General features: G+C 42.9%; 1 protein-coding gene across 2 annotated transcripts in view; it reads right to left on the reverse strand.

Moving 5' to 3' along the window:
- Window positions 1–207: 207 nt before the first annotated feature.
- Window positions 208–25,813, reverse strand: part of pnp4b (purine nucleoside phosphorylase 4b) — a 60,496-nt gene continuing 34,890 nt past the window's right edge. The window contains exons 4-8 of one of the 2 annotated variants that reach the window (XM_080747093.1): window positions 22,480–22,655; window positions 19,008–19,198; window positions 4,024–4,103; window positions 3,638–3,667; window positions 2,471–2,580 (exon numbers count right to left, since the gene is read on the reverse strand). In XM_080747093.1, coding sequence (XP_080603219.1) covers window positions 3,647–3,667; window positions 4,024–4,103; window positions 19,008–19,198; window positions 22,480–22,655 — 468 coding nt within the window. In that variant the 3' untranslated portion in view covers window positions 2,471–2,580; window positions 3,638–3,646. Of the gene's footprint in view, window positions 2,581–3,637; window positions 3,668–4,023; window positions 4,104–19,007; window positions 19,199–22,479; window positions 22,656–25,813 lie in introns of both variants that reach the window. The other variant, XM_080747092.1, reaches the window with a different exon arrangement.

Here is a 25,813-nt window from a genome sequence, read left to right on the forward strand (position 1 = left end):
ATTTTCAGCTGGATAACGTACTTTTCTTAGAAAGTACTTCCTGGATCTGTGCCAAATTTGGTGCTTGTATCATCAAGCGAACGTTTCTAATGGAATTTTGATTTAATAAGCTCCACTAAGAGTCACAAAGTGCTTAACAACGTACAATGTTATGACCCTGGCCTAGTGGTGCCAGAGCACATAACAAAAACAAGGGGAGACGCAATGTAAAAAGTATATTCATATTTATTAATTAATCAAACCAAAATAAACAAACTATGAATAAACAGATGAAGTGTGGAATCAGTACAAGTCAGTTGTGTAATGTCATTTGTGAATGAATAAACATTTTATTCACAGGGTTTGGGCTAAGGGATCTTGACAGCTCAACAGTAAACAAAAAACAAAACGTGTATGTATGGATGAGTGGCAGGGACGTGCTGGCCATTGGGAAAAGCGGGACAACTCCCGAACGGCCGGTTCATTCCGGGCCGGTCCAGGCCGGCCATTAGGACAGAATTTGTTTCAAATTTGTCGATTTTTTTTCGCAAAGCAAAGCCCTGCTTCATCATACAAGGCTGTCGCACAAAAGTAGTGAAAACAGCAGATCTACAAGCACACAACGCCTCGCACCGCTTTTTTCAATTTTTTAAATGATAAATACAAAACAAACGGTTTAGGACATACAAGGTTTCCACCCGACAACGACGAAATATAACTCATGTAATTGGCCCACTGGCTTGTCACTTTGTCACAAATCTTTGAGTAGCAGCAGCGCAATAGCGAGAGATCTCTCTCTATAGCACGCAATGAGGGCCTCTCCAAATCTTTTTCCCGGGCTGAATCAGGGGCCCAGCACGTCCCTGATGAGTGGACACGTGTTTAATCTGTATCCTGACTGAGTTCTCTTTCTTGGTTACATAAAATTGGTATCCAGACCTGAAAATGCTCTATAGCAATGAGTACTTTCAGAATATATTGCTATTTAACATTTTTTTCTTTTTTTTAATCAAAGAACATCACTTACCCTACCTTTAAACATTGAACATGGTCTATACATTAAGATTTATTTTACATTGGTTGTGCAGTGGTCTCCCATTAGCTTTTATATCAAAGTCTATGAATTGAATATATCATGGTGCCAAATAAATAGTACATATTCTCTTATTATATATTTAGATATTGATGGAGTAGGCCTATATGTGTTTCAGAAGTTTGTCTATGTATTTACTTTTTAGTAATGACATGGTTACAAAACAAAAGGATGATATTCAGTTTCAATTTGACTCAAATTGACAATTTGGTTTCTTTGTACACTCTCAGAGTACACAAATGGCTAAATGAATACTGAGGATATTACTGTGTACAGTTACAGTTACTACCACATGGTCTATTCTCTCGTGAATTGTAATACTTCCTACTGAAATACTGTACACTTTACATTCACATGGCATTGCACAAATTACCTGAGCACATTTCATATAATCTGAACAACATCCATTAAAACCAATTACTGCACTTTATCTATTTAACACACACACACACACACACACACACACACACACACACACACACACACACACACACACACACACACACACACACACACACTAGTCTTGCGTAGTCAGATGATTGGAGATCTCCGTTTGCTGATAGGTCTGATTCAATTCAATGAATGGGCTAAATAAAACATGGAGGAAACAATTCACAGATGGAAAGAAAATGAAATATCACATAGCAGAACCAATGCAAAGACATTTGGACGGTCCTTCATATTGGTGTGGCATCAGTCTCGGGTCTGCGAGGAGGTTCATTTTAACCCAAACATTTGTTCCCACTTTACACAATTCTTTGGTAGCACTAGTATTTTTGTCTCACATGTGGATCAATGATCCCTTTTCAATGGTTTGTTCCTTTTGGTCCTCTAGGTCTTTTGTCCTCTTTTATACGCACCTCCCCTGATACACCTCATATGGACAAGTCAATAAGTGTGCCAACTTCTCTCATCTTTGTAGGTCCTAGAAATAACAAATAACACGCCGTAAGGGCGATGAGCGACCGTCAGCGGTTGAGAAAAGTTGTTATTGTGCCTGTAGGCGCCGCTATCTTGGCCGCCCTCTATAGTGACTGGACCGTGCCACTCCTCAAGTGACGCTCTGGCGCCATCTGTTGGAGACGAGCGGCCAAGCTGGCTGTGGGCGCTACTAGCGTGACGGACGAACACGAGCTGCAGGTTTTCATAGTAACTGCGACCTGACAGTCGCAATAAAAGTTTTGAGAACCACTGTCAACTCCGGAACTCCCATCATCTGGCTACAGGCACACACGCACACATGCACACATGCACGCACACACACACACACACACACACACACACACACACACACACACACACACACACACACACACACACACACACACACACACACACACATTGATGTCTCCCCCGGTCCTTTAGTTAGTGTTGATGCCCTGGTCCATGGGCGGGCAGCGTGAGATCAGCGTGTTGACCATCTTCTGCAGCATCTCGGCTCTCATCTTGCTGATGGAGCAGATGTCCTCGTGGTTGGTCTTCTCCTCGTGACTGTAGTCCAGGGACACCTGAGACACACAGACCCACACAAACACAGCTCTACTGTTAGACCGAGGGGCAGGGACGTCAATTGGTTATGGCAGGGGGTATGCAGCTGCCATACAGGGGGGGGGGGGAAATAAAAGTTACTTTTAAATATAAATCCATGAATGTCTCTTTGTCTATCTTTTCTGGTTATTATGTTGTTAAATTACAGTAAAATAACTACGAATGCAACATTTTATAAAATGGTCACTTTAACAAGGTATTATAATTATATATTGTAATCTCCCCATCTTGACAAAATGGTATATTCCCAGGTTACGCAGGTCAGCCGCACAGGTGCAATTCCTTATTGTTAATTGTGGCACGTCTACTAACATGCCAAGTTTAGCTGCACTTGAACAACCATTCCAGGATGCCATATCCAGCCCAAGAAACCGTAGAAACGGGGGGGGTAAAATAGAATGTACTTCTTAAAATAAAATAATGTATCATGCCTGTTGCTAAGGTATGGCAACATGACTGGTGTATGTTGCCATACCTTCGCTTTTTCTGAACTATCGCCACTGCCAAGGGGTCCCCAAACTCTTCAGGCTGTGGCACGAGTGATGCGCTGCGAGCTTGTATTGTAGATCTGCAATTTTTTTGAAAGACTGTGTACATTTGTGCAAGTCTTATGTTTTGATCCGATTCTATACATTTCTTCTAAATACTTCTTCTAATCAGTGGTTCTCAAACTTTTTCATGTCAAGAAAGAAAGAAATTAAGGCATGTATTTGGCCGCAGACCCCCCTGAAGCAACTATTTGAGTTACAAATGTTCGCTTTAAAATATATATACAGTATATTGAAAAATGTGTGACATTTATAGAGTACTCGGGTCTTAAAGGGTTAAGCATTTGGTCAGGGCGCTGCTCCTTCACTTGGAAAGGAGCAGCGGTGCTTCGGAGCATCTAGTACGGATGCTTCCTGAACGTCTCCCTATAGGGAGGTACTTGCTGCGTGTCCCACTGGGAGGAGACCCCATGGCAGACCAGGGACCAGATGGAGGGGATTATGGGCCCTATTTCCGTCTGCGCCTTACCCCTCATCCCTAAACGTCTTGCCTTTTTTTCTAATTTGAAAAAAAAAAAAAAAAAAAAAACATTTTAAAATACTTCAAATAGCCGAGACATAGACACGTTGTGAGCTTTTGATCGGATATAAAGAAAAAAGAAAAACATTTAGGAATAAGGGTTAAGGAACAGACAAAATGAGGGCCCATATCTCCTGGGAACGCCTCTGAATTTGTCGCCGATAAATATGTCACAGAAAATATAAAACTCATTCCTCATCGCGGCTATTGACCCGATATGATGATTAATCATCAAAGTATTTTTAGTAAAAAAAAAAGGTGGTGGCTTAGACAGAAAATGGCCAATGACATTTTAAAGAGATTGAAGTAAGCAATGTTCGAGATTGGAGACGGACCTTGTTGGTGATGAGAGAGAGACCGAACACTCTGAGTCCACAGTGCTTGGCTACGGTAACCTCTGGTACTGTGCTCATACCTGGAGGAGAGGAGAGGAGAGGAGAGGAGAGGAGAGGAATAGAGGAGAGAGGAAAGAAAATAGAGGGTGCTCATTGACGATGAAATAGCGTAACGATAATGTTGTATAAATGAAACAGTAGAAACAACATGACAACACTGATAGTTGAAGGATGTTCCTATAAGGCTCCAGACAGGGGGAGAGGGGAGGAGAGGGGAGGGGAGGGAAGTCAGGCCTTTGATTAAATGGTAATTATCTTGGTGAATTATACCCCCAGGGAGATGGAGCTATGGTGTGTGTGTGTGTGTGTGTGTGTGTGTGTGTGTGTGTGTGTGTGTGTGTGTGTGTGTGTGTGTGTGTGTGTGTGTGTGTGTGTGTGTGTGTGTGTGTGCATGCACCCGCTGCTGAAGGCGTTGGTGCGTCTGTAGACGTGCGCTCATGCTCGGCTCCGTCATTACCAGTTCCCCATATTGTATTTTTCCCGTGAATTGCGGCCGCGAGGTTCGATTCCCTGTGTTAATTTTTAATGGATAGCCCCAGGAGGCTGGTCAAAGCTATTATAGATCATACTATATATAAACACATTACGCACGCATACATGCACACATGCGCGCGCGCACACACACACGCACGCACGCACGCACGCACGCACGCACGCACGCACGCACGCACGCACGCACACACACACACACACACACACACACACACACACACACACACACACACACACACACACACACACACAGTATGGTATCACCAGCAGGCTGACTGCAACTGTATGAACAGTTAGCATCATGTCAACATGATGTTATACTTATAGTCATGTAGCCTCAGGAAGGCATGTCCTGACCTGCATACATCTGCATGTCATTGCTGTCGAGCAGAAACCTTGTATCTCCATATGGCAACGTGTTTGCAATTTTTTCTTATGCCCTATCTGGGAACCCATCAGCAAAAATAAAATAATATAAAATAAAAACGTATTGCCTCCGGGGTCAAAGCCCACTTCCATCTTTTAGCGCTCCACTTCTCGAGGCGAAGTGGTGGTGGAGAAGGTATAAGGCTCGGTGAGCTAAGGGTTGCTTCACTGCTTTTTGCGGATGACGTGGTCCTGATGGCACCATCGGTCCGAGACCTTCAGCTCTCACTGGACCGGTTCGCAGCCGGGTGTACAGCGGCCGGAATGAGGATCAGCATCTCTAAATCTGTAGCCTGGGCTGGCTTCCAATTTCGGGCTTTTGATCCGGTCGGGAGCGGATGGCGTCCTACGTCATTCTGTAGTCAAAATGGACAACACTTTGGCAGGAAACACCAAACCGGAAACAGATTTAACCCCTACTTGCGCACGCGCTAACTACTTGCGCATGCGCTAACTGGGTTGAAACTGTTTCCGGTTTGGTGTTTCCTGCCAAAGTGTAGTCCGTTTTGAATACATGACGTAGGATGCCATCCGGTCTAGACCGGATCAAACGACCCGTTTAGTAAACGAAGACCAGGCTTTCCTCCAGTGGAAAGCCTGGTGAAGCGAGGTTACTAAATCTGAGGCCATGGTTCTAGGCAGGAAACCGATGGATTGTGCAGTCCAAGTAGGGAATGAGGCTTTACTCCAGGTGAAGGAGTTTAAGTATCTCTGGGTCTTGTTCCCGAATGAGAGAAAGGGGAAGACAGAATCGCACTGTGGTGAAGGAAAAAGAGTTGAGCCGGAAGGCAAAGCTCTCTGTCTACCGAGCAATCTTCGTTCCTATTCTCACCTACAGTATGGTCATGAAGTGTGGGTCATGACCGAAAGTATAAGGTTGTGGGTGCAAGTGGCCGAAATGGGTTTCCTCAGACGGGTGGCTGGTATCTCCCTTAGAGATATGGTGAGAAGTTCAATCACCCGAGAGAGACTTGGAGTAGAACCGCTGCTCCTACACTTGGAAAGGAGTCAGCTAAGGTGGTTCGGGCATCTAGTACGGATGCCCCCAAGCGCCTTCCTAGGAAGGTCCTCGATGCGCGTCCCACTGGGAGGAGACCCCATGGCAGACCAATTAACCCTCTAAGGCCCGCATTAAGAAATACTTGAAATAAAAAATTGAAAAAAATCAGATGGTGTTGTAGGAGTCCTATTAACTCATTCCCCGCCTCCCCCGATAGTCCCGAGAAAATCCCAATGTCGCTCCCCGCCAGGCCCGATAGTCCCGAGAATTAGCTTTTATATAATGTAATGTTTAATTACATTCTCCCCCTGCTCGTGACAAATTCTGAGCCTTTTATCTTAAAGGGAACCTAAAATATCACACATCAAAGTAAGTGTGTTTGAAAAAAAGACTGTAATAATGTACAAATTGCAATACAAATGTATAAATCTCCCCAACCACAGTTAATTGGCAAAAGACGCATTTGAGCTCAAAAGGCTGGCAGCCGAAAAAAAAGAGAAGAAAAAAACAGCTGTGTGTGTGTGTGTGTGTGTGTGTGTGTGTGTGTGTGTGTGTGTGTGTGTGTGTGTGTGTGCACATCTCTTAGCTGGCTGGTGGTCCACGACCACTGTCTGTTTCAGTGGTCCCCCTGTCCTAATCAGCACACAGTCCCATAAAGAAATAGTGCTATCAGAGTCTCTGATTCAGAGATCTGTCTGTCTCTCTCTCTCTCTCTCTCTCAAGACACAAAAAAATTATCGCCAATTCGCCATATAAATGCTTCTAAAACATACCTGAGAATGATGATGGTTGATTAGTATCCACAGGTTACTGTATAATCCATATATCCAGGCTATAATATATTGTTTTGTAATGGTCCACAAGCAGCCAAGCAGGCCATTGTCAACAGGCGGTCCTTTGCAAAAGGGGGTCCCTGGGGGGTCCGCGGGCTCAACGCTTCGCTCAGCAGAGCAGTGGGAACACGATAATCAACTCTTACAAAATCAATCAATAAAACTGCCCGATTACATAAAGTTCACACGACGCGATCCAGTTGATTCAGAGACAAGTGAAGTGGTCCCTGAAAGGGGGTCCGTCCTCTCACTACCCTGCCTGGTCTCCAGCCAACACTTCTCAAGGGTGGTGGTCGTGGACCACCACCAAAACTCCCACGCTCCCCCACCACGCTCCTCCAAAAAAGCAAGAGATCAACTAGTGTTGATTACTAACGAGCAAAGACGCAGAGGAGCTGTTTAGCAGGGCAGTGCAGAGGATTTTTTTAGGGGCAGGGGGAGACATTTTTCTAACATGTCCTAGAATGTGAAAATAGCAGATCTACAAGCTCTACAAGCTCTCAATGTGTCACAGAGCGATGTGTTGAGCTTGTAGAGCTTGTAGATCTGCTATTTTCACATTCTAGGACATGTTAGAAAAAAGACTCATGCCCCCTTTGATGTCTATTTGTGTGTGTGCACCTGTACAGATCAAAACCCATCCGAGACCGAAAACAGACACATAGAGACAGAGAGAAAGCGCCCCCAAGTGGGGGCTCACATAAATGCTCACATAAATACTGCAATATACAGTAGTATATATGTGAAATTGCTGAGTGTATGGTCAGACATAGCCAATAAAAATATGTTTCTCTGCATTTTTCTAAACAGAAAATTAAAAAAAAAAGAAATCCTATTACATAATTACATTAGTACACTTATCTGATAATGCCTGAAGCCATAAAGACAAATATCAAGTGAGTTATCCACTTGAAAAGCGATCGATCACAAAAAGGTCAATATTTCCAGTTGTTTCAATTATAGCTGGATTTTGGTCAAAAATGGCTATTTTGAGATGGCTGCAACTATAGAAAAAAAAGCTTTTTATTTATTTGTTTTATTTTTTGGTGAGACTAGAGGTGGTCCTGTTTCAATTCAGGTCCTGTATGACACAAAATACAGAATACAGAATTTAGGAAAAATGTCAATATAAAAAAAATATATCAATTGTTTCATTAAACAAAATGGCAGGGGAGCCAAACAGTCAATGTTAAAATGGCGGCCAATGAGTTAAGAGGAAAATGTAATGTTTTTAAAAAAAAAATGTTTTTGTAAGATTTTATAGCCATAAATCAAAAATCATAAATCATGCTCTAATTTACATATGGGGGATATTTTTCAAAATAATAACATATGTACATGTTCTAGACATTCTAATGATCACCAAAAAGAATAGTACAGGCATTTTACTTATGTTTTTTTGAGGTATAGCTTCCATGAAAAAGTGAGATGTTGTTCGTCAAAACTCTGGAATTTCAGCGGGTGTGGCGGGTGTGAATGTCAGCCCCTGTGGGGGGTATTTATATGCAAATATTGTGGCCAATGGCATTGTAATACTAAACAATAGAATCCAATGGTGGTGTTTAGGTGGTAGGGGGAGCTAAAATAAAATGATTTAAACCTTTTTTTGGATAAAATACAAACGTTGTAATATTACAACCGTGGGCCTTAGAGGGTTAAAGACCAGATGGAGGGATCATATCTCCAAACTGGCTTGGGAACGCCTCGGTATACTCCCTGAGGGAGTGGAGGAAGTTGCTCGGGATAAGGAAATCAAGGGCTGCACTCACACTGGAACGCACTGTGTTCATCAAAGTTCTGTGTTCAGTCAAAGTCTCTTCCAAAAAATAATACATTTCCCACAATGCTTTGCGGACGTGGGCGGTTCCGCTTGAAGAGGAACCAGATATGGTATTTGGCCATGTAGTTCTTTTGGAGTTGTCATCGGGTGAAGGCAGAGTACCTTTTACTCAATACATTTTGAATTCCAGGCTTTTACTTGTAACAAAGTATTTGTATGTTTCAGTATGGATACTTTTATTTAAGCAATGAATTTGAGTATTTTTTCCACCACTGTATAAAGCTTACATTTTATTATGAATCATTTTATTATTAATCAATTGCATCTGTGTAGGCATCACTGTCACTATGTATGCCATGCAAAGAAATATTTGTGCAAATTTTACACACACACTCCTTGACTGCCAAACTACAACCTCCAAGGACCCCCGGAGCCCCAGGAACCCCCAGGTCCCTGGGGGACCCCCAGATGTAAAAAATTACCAAATGTGCTCACACATCACACTTTTTCCCTGCTTATATCTCCGCACCCGTTGACCCGATCCATGCCAGATTTTTACACACACACACTCCTTGCCTGCCAAACTACAACCTCCAAGGAGCGGGGGACCCCCAGATGTAAAAAATGACCAAATGTGCAAAAATGACCAAATGCCCACCCCAACGGGGCTGCTCACGGGGAATTCCCGGGGACCACCGACTCCTGGTGCTCCAGAACGGATGCAAAAGTGGTGGCGCCCCCAGTGGAGGACCCCCTGCCACTGCAGCGCACATAAAATGCCGTAACTCGGGCTAGGAGCGTCCGGGAGAGCCGGGGCCGGTACCTATTCGTCCGCCAAGGCAACGCGGAGACCCCACCCCTCATTTCTCACATGGCCCTATTCTAGCGCCACCTTCAGGCAGATTTTTAAAACACATTTTTGGACACTGCTCCTACAGTTTTTGCCCTAAAATCACAAATATCACTACACAGCATGTCTACACTCATGTCATCAACATGGATCAGGAAGATTTTGGAAAAACAAATTTTTGCCCTATTTGTGGAGATAAGCCACCTACGGTCGCTTATCTCCCAATTAGGAGTCTTACTGGTTTTCAAATGTTTTACTGCGAAACACACTTAACTTTAATTTATTTATAATATGTTTCGTTCTGAAATGGAGGTTTCATGTCACTGCAGTGCAGACAGGCTCTGCTGCTGTGGATTACAAACTACAAGTGAACACAGCTGTGTGGGATTGCATCATGGCCTTTCTGCCCTTCTGTCTCATCAAGTGCAGCTTGTCTGCCCTCTACTGCTTGCCTACAACAGTCCCTGTGCGTGTTGTGTGCTTGTGTGCTTGTGCTTAAGCAACCACAGGACTCTCACTAGACTTCAAACCATGTGACTTCCATCCGGAATGCATTGTGCTGTCTCTGCCCCCCGCTCCCCCCACACAACTCTCACTAGACTTTGTGCCTGCAGGTCTGTAGCCAGCCAAGGAGGTCTCAGTTGGAACTGTTACCCCTGCGACCCGATTCCGGATAAGCGGTTGAAGATGGATGGATGGATGCAGTGGCAAAACTAGCCCCCGGTGTGCCCCAATGCGAGATTTTCACCAAGTGCCCCTCAACAACAACAACAACAACAACACCCCCCCCCCCCCCCCCCCCACCCACACGGCCAATTAATTTGCACAAATGCGGGACTTCTACACGCTTGCCATCTAATGTTTTCATGACAAAATGTAGCCCAACCAGGTTTCTAGTGTCTCCATCTCTCTCTGGAAGAGGTTGCTCATGAACTGAAATTGAGACACTCCAACATCACAACTCCTGACATTAGTCTATTCTACACTACAAACAAGTCATCACCACGCCGTTTTTACAAAACAGCATTATAAATATCATCCATTAAGAAAACTAGGCCTTCTCCCTCCCAACAATGATGCAGCCTATGCCTTGTGGCAGAGAGCAGGGTTAGTTAAGTTAAGGGATTTGTACAGAGATAACATATTTTGTAGCTTCAGCGAATTGTGTGAAAAGTTTAACCTTCCAAGATCTCATTTATTCCGGTACTTCCAGGTTCGTGATTTTGTTCAAACATATAATACTTCCTTCCCAAATGCGATCCCTAACTCGCTAATTGACACAATATTGGACATTGCTAAAATTGGAAAAGGGCTAATCTCAAAGATTTATAGTTCTATTTCTATACATACAGAAATATCTTTGGATAAAATCAAAAAAGACTGGGAAAACGAACTGGGAGGGGTTATAGATGATAATGTTTGGAAGGATACTCTAATGAGAGTGAATGATAGCACTTCTTGCTCTAGGCTGAACTTAATACAATTTAAAGTTGTGCATCGCATTTACTTTACTAATTTTAAATTATCTAAAATATATCCTAGTGTCACAGACTCTTGTAATAGATGTCATATGTCCCCAGCGAACATGACACACATGTTCTGGTCATGTCCTCGCTTACGTGGCTACTGGTCTAATATTTTTAAACACCTAACAGAAGCTTGGAACGTAGAGCTGTCACCGGGTGCAGAGTTGGCGCTGTTTGGAGTTGTAGTTGATCACCAAATTAGAGGAAGTGGAATAAAGCAATGTCTTGCATTTGCCTCTCTATTAGCAAGAAGGAGGATTCTATTGGAGTGGAAATCATCTCTGGCCCCTAAAGCATCGATATGGCTTAAAGATCTCATGATGTATCTAAACTTGTAGCTCAGGAGGTAGAGCGGGTTGGCCAATGATCGGTGGGTCGGAGGTTCAAGTCCTGGCTCCTCCAGTCAACATGTCGAAGTGTCCTTGGGCAAGACACTGAACCCCACATTGCCTCCAATGAGTTGGTTGGTGAAAGCTTGCCACCATTGGTGTGTGAATGTGGGAAGTGAGGACGCTGGCGTCGAATGTTCGCCGCTTCACTTCCCAATGTATGAATGAATGAACCATTGTAAAGCGCTTTGAGCACTTGGAAAAGCGCTATAAAAATGCAATTCATTATTATTAAACTTGGAGAAAATCAAATTCAATTTAAGGGGATCACCGAAGAAATTTGATCTGGTGTGGGGTCCTATGATTGAATATATAACTAAATTAAAGACATTACAGCTGCCAGCTCTGACACAGGGACAAGCTCCAAGCTAAGGTCATAGCACACTTTAACTTTAATTATTATTATTTTTATTATCTGGTTTTGTTTGTTTCCATGTGCATATACACCATATCTGCGCCACAGGGGATGTGCCAGGAGGGATAACAAGGGTAAATGAGAGGGAATGAAATGAAAAAAATAATAATAATCTTTGCAATGTAAGCTGTAGATGTTTGTATTGTTTGTAATATGTTGTATGTTGTATGTTGAAAGTGCACAGGGAAAAAAAAAAAAAAAAAAACTTCTTGACACCCTACAAACTACAATTGCTGTATGTATTCATGTCAAAAAGCAATAAAGAAATTATATAAAAAAAAAGAAAACTAGGCCTACATTAATGACAGCACAGTTTAACTGACAGTGATGCATCACTGCAAAACCAGCATTATTTATATTAATTACTTAACTCACCTGCTAAAGTAAGGAGGATGACAACAACAAGAGCAGTTGGGCACGTTTTGTTCCATATTCCACAGTGTCTTGGTTTCAGAGAGCATGGCAAATATTAACTGTTGCTTCAAAGTCTTGTTGAAACTTTATATTCCATAATACCCGATGTGTTGTTTTTACTCATAAGTCAGAACGTCTCTTCAGCCTGTGTTCTGTCAGCAGCACTAAGGGGCCCTATAGAGCTTACAGGAAGCTGCTTCCTGTCATACCAGCGGGCATTTCAAAACAAGAGTCATTGTATTGGATATTTGTAATGTGATCATTCAACACATGTTTTATTTTGAAATGGTAGCAGCCTACTACAGGAAATAGAAGCAGCAGACAGTGTCACACTGGATAGAACAGCGGCTCCGTCTGTATACATTGTTATTAGATTATTTATTTTTCTCTCCTCCGACCTGCGTGTGAACGCCATGGGCCCCAATGCGCATGTGTTGGCTGCATCGCGCTAGTTTCGCCCCTGGATGGATGGATGGATGGTGTCGTACAGTCCCTAACTAATATCAAATTATAAAAAAAAACACACATTTATAAAATACTACTCTCATGTAGCTTATTCCATTGCAGTATTTTCAGACTTTTCTTATGGCACATTGTATTAGATTGAGCCTGCCTGACACACAGAGGAAGCTCATTCCAAAGACAAATACCCATGTACAGTGGTGCGTTATATACGCAGTATGCCGCGGCTGGCAAGACACTGCTTGCCTACAATGAGTCGGTCGGTGTCAGCTTGCCACCATTGGTGTGTGAATGTGGGAAGTGAGGACGCTGGCGTCAACTGTTCACCGCTTCACCTCCCAATGTATGAATGAATGAACCATTGTAAAGCGCTTTGAGCACTTGGAAAAGTGATATAAAAATGCAATTCATTATGCCGTCTAAGAAAAACAAATGTATACCCTCCATTAACCACCTGAGGAAGCGTATCTGATACGCAGGTGGAGGGGCTGGGGGCAACAAGAACAGGGACGTGCTGGCCATTGGGAAAAGCGGGTCAACTCCCGAACGGCCGGTTCATTCCCGGCCGGTCCAGGCTGGCCATTAGGAAAAAATACAAATAAAATGTCGGCCTTCGTTCCATTCTGGGGGCTGGGCGGCCAACAAAGTAAATCGTCACTGTCGGGCAGAAAACCTTGTATTTCCAAGTTTCAAATTTGTTAATTTTTTTGCAAAGCAAAGCCAAGGCCGTCGCACAAAAGTAGTGAAAACAGCCGATCTACAAGCACACAACGCCTCGCAACGCCTCGCACCGCGAGGCGTTGTGTGCTTGTAGATCGGCTGTTTTCACTAGTTTAAATCATTTTTAAAATGGTTTTGAACGTACAAGGTTTCCACCCGACGACAAAATATAACTCATGTAATTGGCCCACTGGCTTGTCACTTGTCATGATCTGAAATGGCAAATCTTTGAGTAGCAGCAGCTCTATAGCGCGCAATGAGGGCCTCTACAACTCTTTTTCCCAGGCTGAATCAGGGGCCCAGCACGTCCCTGAGCAAGAATATGAACTTAATTTAAAATCCTTTTTCATGTGGCGTCTGAGGTGAAGGCTTATGCGTGGCAATTGTCTTGAGGTGATATTGACAGCTGGCCATTGGAGTTTCAAAGTAATTCACACATGGACTACTTATTTTATTCAATGACCACGCGTGCATGTGTTTGCGTTTGCTGTACACGTGGGAGTGAATAATCATCTTATACCCAAAAATAAAAATAGAACACACCGCTGCCTTTGTACATCAGATAACCTTTGCCACAATGTTTGAGCCAGCAAGCCCAGCATACCCCAACATTTAGGACAAACAATCTAGTTCCATTCTGTTAAAAGGTATCAAAAAAGCGCAAAGATAAGGTGGGGAGCTTAGAAAGGATCCAAGGCAGCTCTGTTCAGTTCAAAGTATAAAAAGATTTAGGCCTATTTTAATTCATGGCTGCAAGATAAAAAAAAACGACCAATGCGTTTCGGCCAGGTGTGGCCTTCATCAGGGTCCCCTAGAAATGACAATGACAGACAACATTAAATAGCGCCCGCTATCATTAAGCACCAAGACTTCCCCACTAGATAATACAAAACATGACCACAACATGTTTGCTGGGGAAAGCTTCTAAGCTTGTCCATCGGCTATTTTCAGGCGAAGACGTTCAATGTTGAGTAAAAACAAAAAGAAAAAGTAGAAAAGACTAGTACAGAGCCCTGCCCCTTAGGCACTCCGCTCAACAGGGGTTGGAAATGTCTCTTCGCCCTGCCTTTTTAAAAAAAAAATGGTGACACTGTTGTGCACAGTGCGGAGGGGTCAGGGCAGAGGACCAATTAGTGTCCCAGTGGGGGTGACGGTCACCTGGGGTCACCTGCTGACCTGGTGGCTACAGAGGGGTCATTAGCATGGCCGCCGTGCCGCCATCATTTATTTACAACCGTCACCCCCGGTTACCCAATTAACCACACCACCACTCCACGATACAGTACGTGTGTGTGCGTGTGTGCGTGTGTGTGTGTGTGTGTGTGTGTGTGTGTGTGTGTGTGTGTGTGTGTGTGTGTGTGTGTGAGAGAGAGAGAGAGGCTGCATAACGTTGGTGCCGGGCAGAAAACTCTTATCTCCACGTTTTAGCTTTTTGTGTCAAAATTAACGTTCTACTTGATCATAGCCTGCTACAGCAAACGCACCAAAAGCATCAAAAGTAGCAAGCTCGAAACGAAACGAAAGCTTGTGGATCTGCAATTTTTTGCCCTTTTTGAATTTCAGTCCTGAAAAGTAACAGTTTTGGACATGTAAGGTTTCCACCCGATAGAGACGTGCGCGTGTGTGCGTTCATCTTTCAGAAATGATAGCAGATAAAAATAAAAGAAATGAAGAAAAAAAAACACTGAATTATTTTGCTGATTTACCATATAGTTCAGAATCTAAAACGTTCAATTGTCTAACAAAAAAATTGTGTGCATGTGTATGCATGTGGATGGATGTGCGTGTGCGCGTGCGTGTGAGGGAGAGAATGAGTAATTGTTGTATTTTAATCACCTGTCAGCACTCTGCATGCAGAGTAACTGCTGGTGTCGGCCTCTGCATTACAACAACTGTCTCTGAGCTCGGAGATTTCATTTCTGTCTCATACAGTACAATCCTCTGTGTCAATGTAACTCTGAGCACATGTACCCAAATGGACAATAGGGCTGTAATGTGGTTCCATAACCTTACGGCCCTGATCAATTACTATTTGATGAGTTTTTTGTGCTCTGAATTATGTGCAGTTGGGGTGTGCAGTATATGAGGGATTGAATGTAGGAGTCTCAGAAGTAATGTTGGAGAACCCAGACGTATCAGTGATGTCAGTCATCTCCAAATGTGGGCATTGTTTCAGCATGCGGCTGTTACCATGGCGGAGACGCGTGCACAGTACAGGCGGCGGTATCACTGATGTCAGTTATCTCCAAATGTGTATACATGTAACTTCCCATCTTTCTCCCCAATTCCTGTCAGTCTACTGTCTTATCAATAAAGGCATAAAAGCTCCCCAAAAAAACTAAAATTAAATGCTCATGATTTTAAAATGAATAGCAGATATACAAGCTCAACACACAACTAGAAAATATTGTTCCTTCGAAACAATTGTGGGCTCGCTTCAAGCCAGAAAACAATGGCTATAAATGTACAAAATGTCAAGATCGCAGGCAGTGCTCTCTTTGACGTTACTGACATCAAAGATTGGTCCATTTTGTTCCAAAATTGTGTTGTGCAAAAGTTGACCCGCTGGTGGCGCTATAACAGGCCAATGTAAGAAGGGTGGTATCTGCTCCTTGACCTATTGGGAATGTGTTTGCAAGATTTCACGCACATTGCAGGCTGTGTTCATGATTTGAGGTGTTTTTGGCTTTGGACACTTTATCGCTGCTTGCAGCTATATTCATTATTATTATAATTCTTTTGTGTGTGTGCACTTCATAGGCATATTAGATAAAGGTCCTTAGATTGTGTGTAGAATGTTTCATGCAAATTGCAAAAAAAAAAAAATCCCAACGGGTTTAAGCGTTTCACAAACTGCTCAAAATGATATAGCGCCCCCCTTTGGCCAATTGGGGTAAGATTGGTTTTAGTGATATTTGGACTAACACTCTACATCTTTGGCAAATGCCATGAACATGTTACTTTGCATGTATGATTTAGAGGCAGAAGAATAATTTGCATAAAACTGCAATATTCATTGAATTTATTTTAAAAAGCATGTTTCAATTTTAAAGAAATCCGATCTGACAGATCTTTAGATATCGGTCCAAAGTTCACGTAAAAAAAGTTTTGTGCACGTGGAGCGAAAATTCCAGAATAAAAGCGGGTTTACGCGTTTTACAAACTGCTCAAAATGGCGGAAAACCGAAGGGCGGAGCTTACTTAACAACGACACAGATGTCTTCCGCTCGAGTCAAAGCACGCGTGTAACAAGTTGCATGTCTTCAAACGAAACGAGTCATGACTTATGCCCGTTTGAAGTTTGAATTTTCAAACGCTTCGTATAGCGCCCCCCTTTGGCCGATTGGAATAAAATTGGTTTCAGTGATACTTTGACTAACCCTCTACATCTTTGCCAAATGCCATGAACGTGTAACTTTGCATGTATGATTTAGAGGCAGAAGAATAATTTGCATAAAACCGCAATATCTATTGAATTATTAAAAAAATGATATTTCACTTTAAAAGAAATCCGCCGAGATAAATCTGACCGTATTGGTCCAAAGTTCATGTGAAAAAAGTTTTGTGCGTGTAACGAAAAAAACCCAGGAGGAGATAGATTTTTACTGTTTTTCATATAATTCCGAATTGTGGGAGACCTAAAGGTCAGAGGTCAAAAGTTAGAGGGTAAAAGTTGTTCGGCATGAGGAGACGCATACGTGTATACAGGTTTCATGGCTGTACCTAAAACACAGCATGAGCTATACCTGTTCAAAGATCGCACTTTCGAAGGCTTCCTACAGCGCCACCATTTGGCCGATTGCTGTAAAAAGTAATAGCACACTGCGCCACAGTAAGCTGAACACATTGATGTTTTTATTTTCATTTTCTCACTAAGTATGTAGGAGTAGAAAGGAACCGAAGATCCCGTCTACTGATTGCCTGATAGATAAATAAATAATGACAATATCTAAAGTGTGCTCGCCTTATAGGCGAGCCCACAACTATGAGCTTGTATGACTGCTATTTTTGAATAGCCAAAGTATAAGATAATGGTTGAAGTGGTTAAGATATAGCTGAATTCAGGCACGTGCACACATGGACATCAAAAGGGGCATGAGCCCCTGCCCTTTTATCTGTCTGTAAAAAGTGCCCTCTCCAAACCATGAATGCAGTTTTTACTGTGGTGAAAGAAACACAAATGCCCCCTTTCCATGCCATACCTGAAGGCGGCATTCAAGAGAATCGCCTTGTCCAAAGTCTCCTGAACTTGAATGCAGCGTGTTATATTGAAAGAATTGCCCTCTCTGTGTAGAAATCCATGCCGTTACGCCACATCGCCACATCGCCAGTATTGACTTGATTATGTTCAGTTCAGTGTGGTAGCAAGCTCTGAAGATAGCTGACCTCCAAGCTCACGTGCTTGGAGGTCTGCTATTTTCGATATTTTCACCAAAAGGCCCTTTTAGATATTTCAGCCCCTGCCTCTCTAACATTCTCTGCACGTCCCTGGCTAAATTCTTAAATGACACAGATGCACAAGTGCGGTACTCGAGTAGATGTACTTTAGTTACTTTCCACTTGGGCATTCACCAAATATTCGAATATCAAAGTCACTATTCAACGTTGTTCACCAAAGTCGAATATTCGCTTATTTTTTTTTATCGTTTTCTCTTTAAAAAATATATAGTTTATAAAGCTTGGCTAGATAGGAAGTCATAAGAATGAGTTGTCAATGGCCCTGGTGGATGAATTTGTTAATGCTCTATACCAGGGGTTCTCAAACCTTTTTAGGCCATGACCCCCAAAATAAACATATTTGAACTGAGGACCCCCACCCTGACAAGCACTTGGAATCGTTGGTATTACATTTAATGTGACTCGGTTCTGCAGATGAATATTGTGAAAATAGCTGATCTACATGCTCACAACGCCTCGCAACGCGAGGCGTTGTGAGCATGTAGATCAGCTATTTTCACAATGTTTGCCTCTTGCTTACTTAAAGTTATACCATGTAACTTTTTTTATAAAACAAATCTTAAAATTGTCCTAACTGTTAAGTCGCTAAACTTTTAGAACACCCACTCCGTTATTTTCAGCTTCTAAAGCCTTCTCTTTATATGTTTTCTATGATCCTGGCCGGGGTCCGGTTTTCGCGAAAAAATAGCGCCATCTGCATCATCTGTATACGTTGGCCAATCACATCGCGGATCATACACACATGATACACTACCGGCCAATCACAGCTTATCTGCCATGGTCTTCAGGAAGTAGCCTCGCTCAGCTACAGTGTTTACCATGGTGAAGGATTCTTAACCTCTTAATCCCCAAATCCTGGCCAGAAAATTACGTTATATCATGCGTTCTACCCCTCCACGGATTTGTATCGGTCGCGGTGGTTTGCGGCGCCGCTCCGGTGGTCCGCGGCGGTGGTCCGCGACGACTCCGGGCGAAAAACGGCCGAAAAAAGCAATACCGCTACTGACCACTAGTTTAGCAACTTACACAGTATACCTTAAATATTTGACGGTTTGGCCAGTCCTGCCGAATATTCGACTATTCGAATACTTTGAGGGTCGAATAATTTGAATACTAAAAATCACTCGTCGTGAATGCCCTACTTTCCACCGCTACTCACCGACGGAGTCGCAGCCCAGGATCTGCAGCATGCGGGCCTCGGCCACCGTCTCAAAGTTGGGTCCGCTCACCATGCAGTACACCCCCTCCCTGACGAAGTCGGAATAGCCCTGCTCCTCAATGATGTCCATGGCCAGCTTCCTCAGGTCTTTGCTGTAGGCGTCTGACATGCAGGGGAAGCGGATCCCAAACCTGACACGCACGCACGCACGCACGCACGCACGCACGCACACACGCACACACACACACACACACACACACACACACACTGTAAGTGTAAGTTGAAACAATATTGAACCAATGAAAAGTATTAAAAGCGCTTCTGACAATACCATCAACTCCATTGTCAGCTTATCAATGATGGACAAAATCTCCTAACTGGATGTTGTTGTTGTTTTTTTGTTTTTTTTTTCATTTCCTGAAAAATGAAAATTAAATGAAAACAATTTGGAATTGGCTTGTTTCTGCATGACAGCAGAGATATGTATTGATATGTCCTTGTTGATGTTACTATGTTGATTGTTCTGCGTTGTTGGATTATTTTATGTTACTGATTAATTAAATCTCAACCTCGGAAAATAGAGTCAGCTCAGAGACACAAAGAAAGGTACAGAACACACAGGGAAAAAAAAAAAAAAGTTGTCTCACTCAAAGTCAAAAAGTATTTCACAACAAGAAATAAGACTCAGACACAGCGTTTGTAATGAATAATAATAATGGTTTGTTCTTGTCAAAGAGAGAACATGGTGTGAGGTTAGAGAGAAGCAAATGGGTTTTCCTTTGGCCAACAAAGGAACTGACAGGGCAATTCATCTCCCTGTCCACTATCAGATGTTACCAAGCATTGCGTAATCTGTAGTGTTCAAGCACCGGTAAAGCCGCTGGTCCTTGAACGCCGACAAGACAAGATGCATAATGTGGAACAACAGGCGATGGGGTCGCCTCTGAGTGTCCAGTAGGTTGTCATCTTGGATGTTGTTTATCAGCTTGTTGTTTAGAGAGAGCGCCTGTAAGTTCAAACCTTTATTCTGGCCCAGAACGTTGGCTAGTGGCCAGATATATTTCTGTGTCAGTTCATCTCTTCTCTTAAGAAAACGGCGATATTCATCAAAGATTATACACAATCAGAATCTAATAGAGGTGGGGGAAATAAATCTTCACTCAAATCAAGATTGTATCGAATAGGGCGGTTAGAATCGACCACCCCTAGAATCAAGTGTATTAATGATTATAAAAAAATAGATCTAACAGTTACTGTTGTTCTGTGCTCGATGAACCTAGCCTGATTTCAGCGCTGGAGCTTGAGTGGGCATAGTTCTGCCGATTTAACATGACTCTAATACGGAAGTAAAACTTCCTATGATTGGCCCCTAGTTGCGCTGTTTTCCCCCCCGGCCGATCGCAAAAAGAATTGTTCTCCATTGGATCCCATTCATTTTCCCCTTTCGTTTTCTAACCTTAATTAACATTTTCATGAATACTGTATGGTTCCTATCGCTAGTTAACAAATGCCTTTCAATCACCATCATATTCGTTTTGTCGAAATGTGGTCCAATTTATTTAAAAATAAATTATAAAGTTGTGGGGGGGCGTGGCCAACTAAACTGATACCAGCCGTCTGTGTTCTTCGTGTGCTGTATTTCGGGAGGCTCCGACCACATTCTCCCATGTATTCCTGCGGTTGCACGTGACCGTTGGCAGCCAATAGCATCTCTGATGCCTTTACAATTCTATGATGGCGACACCCATTCCAAGGGGTAGAAAGGGCCATTTGCGCTGCATAGAAACCAATGGCTTCGCAATCGTCCATATTTTTCTACAGTCTATGGTCTGACATTGTCTCCATTGTAAGCGATTTCAAAGTGGAGGGGATTGGTGTGAGGGGTTGTGTTTGACTGACAGACCCTCGCACGGCTGTTTCTGGCTGTGTGCGAGTCTGCACAGCAGAGTGCAGAGTGATTGTGTACATATAGGCTATTGTACTGTTGTTCTTAAGATTAAGTGAACTTGTAAGTCTATATAATCAGTTATCTGCTATGCTAATTATAATAAGGTATGAATAAAGTGTTTATTTTAAGGACCATACTGGTGTCATTGTCTGTTCACAGCGTTGGACGGACACAGCAAAGTCCCCAGTGTCCATGTAACTCAAGCCACGTTTACACAGCAACAATCAGAACAGAAAACGGCAAAGGGCTGTTTGAGTATGTATGTACCGGTATGTATGTATGTATGTATGTATGTATGTACGTATGTACCCGTAATTGCCAGACTATAAGCCGCAGCTTTTTTCCCATGTTTTGAACCCTGCGGCTTATACAACGGTGCGGCTTATATAAAGATTTTTACAGCTAACGGCCAGTTAGTTAGTTTTACTACTATAAGAAGTATTTATATATAGATTTATACAGCTAACAGCCACCAGGGCTCTCTAGCGGAAAGCAGGAAGGACACCTGCGGCTTATAGTCAGGTGCGGCTTATATATGTAAACGTTTGTTTTTTGTTCTAAATGTAGCTGGCGCGGCTTATATTCAGGTGCGGCTTATAGTCCAGCAATTACGGTATGTATGTATGTATGTATGTATGTATGTATGTATGTATGTATGTATTTATGTATTAAAAAAATATATTTTCACTGCCCTCAACAGATCTTTTCAATAGAAAATTCCATTGGCCAGATTTTGCCTTCCGGTGAAATATTACTGGTGAGTTACTGGTAATATGAACAGAACTGACTGCCTGGAGTTAGCATAACATAGCCAATGTGAAGCCCCAAAGACAGCCGAAATAATATTGTGTAAGGAAAAATATGATTTAATAAAGGAAACTTTAGCCGACTTTATACCCGAAAATACACATTTTAGCCGACTTTATACCTGAAAACACCTGAATTTTGGGACTGAGTTACAAGGTGGAGGGGCCTTCATTATTTGATATTTAGCTATTGAAAAATAGCAGATACAAACTCACAGCGCTGCACTCTGTGCCGTGCTGCGAGCTTGTAGATCTGCTATTTTTGAAAAGTCATGAAAATGTGTGCAAATCTTTGAATATACGTATGTATTTTTAAGCGAACATTTATAACTCAAATTTAGCTTCTGGGGGGTCCCTGGAACTAAATATTTTGAGATGGGGGTCCGTGGCCAATTACATATCATGTTGGGGGTCCTTCACATGAAAAAGTTTGAGTACCACTGACATAGAAACATATTCAGAAACATTCAAAGATTGCACAAATCTTCAAGATTTTTCAAAAATAGCAGATCTACAAGCTCGCAGCTGTGCCACGCTGTGAGCCTATATCTGCTATTTTTCAATAGGCTAGTTAAAGCACAAAATAATGCCTAATAATGCGTCTAAATGGGTTCAACCCCCTCCCCCTATGAAGAACATTCATGGGGGGCCCACAGTGAATCCTTGTACACAGGGCCCAGAATTTGGTGCAACACCCCTGCATGTATGTTATACATACCTTTCGTCATTGGGTCCGCATAGTGGATGTTGTCCCGCGAAGCCAGGCAGGTTGATGTGGTCTTTGATGATCATGATGTCTCCCACCTTAAAGTCTGGACACAGGCCTCCGGAGGCGTTGGTCACTATCACCGTCTCCACGCCCAGGAGCTTGAAGATACGCACTGGGAAAGTCACCTAGAACCAAAAACAATCGTGTTCTTTTTATGGTTGATTGAAGGCTATATGGTTCTACGTAGATCCATCACCTGCTAAAGAGCAATTCTATTCACTGAAGGGATCCTCATTTGGTTCTAAACATTTTCTTTATTTTTAAAGTTCCTCAAAGAATAGTTTGATTATACATTATTAACCGTTTGCAGATGTACAGTACAATAATCACACGTGTTGATGGTACCACTTAAACAACCATAATCTAACAATCCAAGCATCCCACTTTTGGGCATGTAAAGCGTGACAAGAAGTCAAGAAGGCAAAGGCGAGGAAAACATATGAAGCAATGAGGAGAACAAAGCCAGTAGAAATGCAGACGAAAGGTATCCAAATAACAAGTAGCCTGGCTGGCTAATGTCTGTGCCATATCAGATTACTTAAACCGAGCTGATTTTGTGATATTGTCACTGGCAGAAACCTTGTATCTCCAAGTTTCAAATTTGTATGTGTTTTTTTTTTTAAGTAAAGCCCCGCTTCATCACACAAGTCTGTCGCAAAAGACTAGTGAAAATAGACGAGCTACAAGCACACAACGCCTCGCACTGCAAGGAGTTGTGTGCTTGTAGATTGTCTATTTTCACCAGCTTAAATCATTTCTAAAATGATGAATACAAAACAAACGGTTTTGGACATACAAGGTTTCCACCCAACAACAACGATGTGCTTACAAGGATGTCGTGGTGAGGATGTCTCCTCCTCAGCCTCATTAGAAACTAACTATAGCCAGGAGCATTTTGTTGACGTGACATTTTAGACTCATTTCCATATTGAGAGACTGCCGTCAGCAGTCGGCAGCGAAGCTCGTCTCTGTCGGGTGGAAACCTCATGTGTCCTCATGCGTTTTCGAGGCTTGTGGATGTGCTACTTTTGATTGACTCTGTAGTAAGATCAAATAGGGCCGCTAGGGCGCTAGTTTACAAGAAAAGAATGACACAAAAAGTTAAAATATGGAGATAAGAGGTTTCTGCCCAACAGCGACAAAATATAATGTTACAGCTACAGCAGCTAGCTGTCTCCCTCTCAGCTTTCCCACTGTCTGTCTCTCCTGCACTGTCTCTATCTGAGCTGTCTTGCTATCTGTCTCTCCTATATACCCTGTCTCTTTCTCAGCTTTCCTACTGTCTCCCTCTCTGCCAGGGGAGTCACACCAAATTCTGGGCCCTGGGTACAAGGATTCACTGCGGGCCCCCCATGAATGTTAACTATTGAAAAATATCAGATATACAAGCTCTGTAGATCTGCTATTTTTGAAATTTTTTGAAAATGTGTAGAAACCTATGTTTCTATGTCAGTGGTGCTCAAACTTTTTCATGTCAAGGACCGCCAAGATGATATGTATTAGGTCATGGACCCCATCTTAGTTCCAGGGACCCCCAGAAGCAAAATTTGAGTTACAAATGTCCGCTTAAAAAATACATAATATATTCAAAGATTTGCACACATTTTCACGACTTTTCAAAAAATAGCAGATCTACAAGCTCGCAGCGCGGCACTCGGTGCCGCGCTGTGAGCTTGTATATCTGCTATTTTTCATTAGCTAAAGTTACTAGGGCCCCTCCACCTTGGGCCCTGGTAACTCAGTCCCACTTCCCCCCCCCCTTGTGACGCCCCTGCTCTCAACTGTCTTTCTATCTGTCTCTCCTACTCTGTCTCTTTCTCAGCTTTCCTGCGGTCTGTCTCTCCTACACTGTCTCTCTCTCAGCTTTCTATACCGTTCAGGTGTCTCCGCTGTCTTCCTCTCAGCCTACTGTCTGTCTCTCCCACAACGTCTCCTGCGTTCCTATACGCTCTGTATCTCCGGCACTGTCTCTCGCCGGTATTTTGATATGTTTTCTTTCGAAAGGAGAAGAGCAAAAATAAATATATAACTATTGCAGCGTTCAATATCATTGGGGGTTCGAGGTCCAGTGCCTTTGGCAAGTTTGTCAGACACTGCAGACATTGTCACAACCAGGGGAGCGGAGACAGAAAATCAACCAGAGAGAGAGAGAGAGAGAGAGAGAGAGAGAGAGAGAGAGAGATGCCAAGGCCAATTTATGCAGCTGGAAATAGCTGATGTTCAAGTTTCAGATGTGACGCGTTGTGAGCTTGAACATCAGCCTGGGCTATTTATAGCTATGTATATCAGCTATCAGAGAGGGAGGGAGAGAGAGAGAGAGAGAGAGAGAGAGAGAGAGAGAGAGATAGAGAGAGAGAGGGAGAGAGAGAGAGAGAGAGAGAGAGAGATAGGAGGGGGGGTTTGCAGGAGATGGGAGTAAGAATGGGAGGCGCAGGAGAAACGGAGGGACAGGCAGCTCCTCCATGAGTCATTAGATACATATTAGGAAAGGGACGTGTCTATTCTCCATTTCTGTTCTCTCTCCTCCCTGTGCCTGCGTGCGTGCAGACATACAGTATGTATGAGAGAGAGAGAGAGAGAGAATGACTCATGAAAATGTAAATTCTTCTCAGCTTGTCGTCCAGGAGTGGCTCTGTCACTCTTCTCCCTCCTTCCCTCCCTCCCTCCTTCCGTCCCTCCGTCCGTCCGTCCGTCCGTCCGTCCGTCCGTCCGTCCGTCCGTCCGTCCGTCCATCCCACTGTCCTCGTTCAACCTCTCTCCCCGTCCCCTCGCTCTCTCCCACTCCCTCTTTATATCTCCTTTATTGTCCTGTTGTTAAGAAGGAATTATATACCATCTCTCTCTCTCTCTCTCTCTCTCTCTCTCTCTCTCTCTCTCTCTCTCTAAACTGTGTTACGTACAAGACTGTAGCCAATGTACAAGCCCACAACATGGTTAATCATCCTGTTTGGATTTTTTTTTTATTGATAATGACCGCCAACCCGTCAATTCATTGACCCAAAAGTTACTATTTATTTCCTTGCTTACGGTAATGAAAGTGTTCCATAAGTGTTGCGCAACACGGTCGCTTCGGAAAACAAGTAAGTGTTGATCAAATAGAATATATTTTCGGTTAATGCATCATCTATTTTTCGCTGCAGATGTTTTCAAAGACATTCATTTACTTGTACATGACTGTGTGTTTGTTTACGTGGCAGCAGGTGCTCTGAGCCTTTGATTAGACAGCAGTCTGCAAATAGAGCAGAGTGGTCATTATCAATAAATTACACACAGCTAACTTAAT

The sequence above is a fragment of the Nannobrachium achirus genome, assembly GCF_963921795.1.
Source record: "Nannobrachium achirus genome assembly, chromosome: 2".
Classification (NCBI taxonomy): domain Eukaryota; kingdom Metazoa; phylum Chordata; class Actinopteri; order Myctophiformes; family Myctophidae; genus Nannobrachium; species Nannobrachium achirus.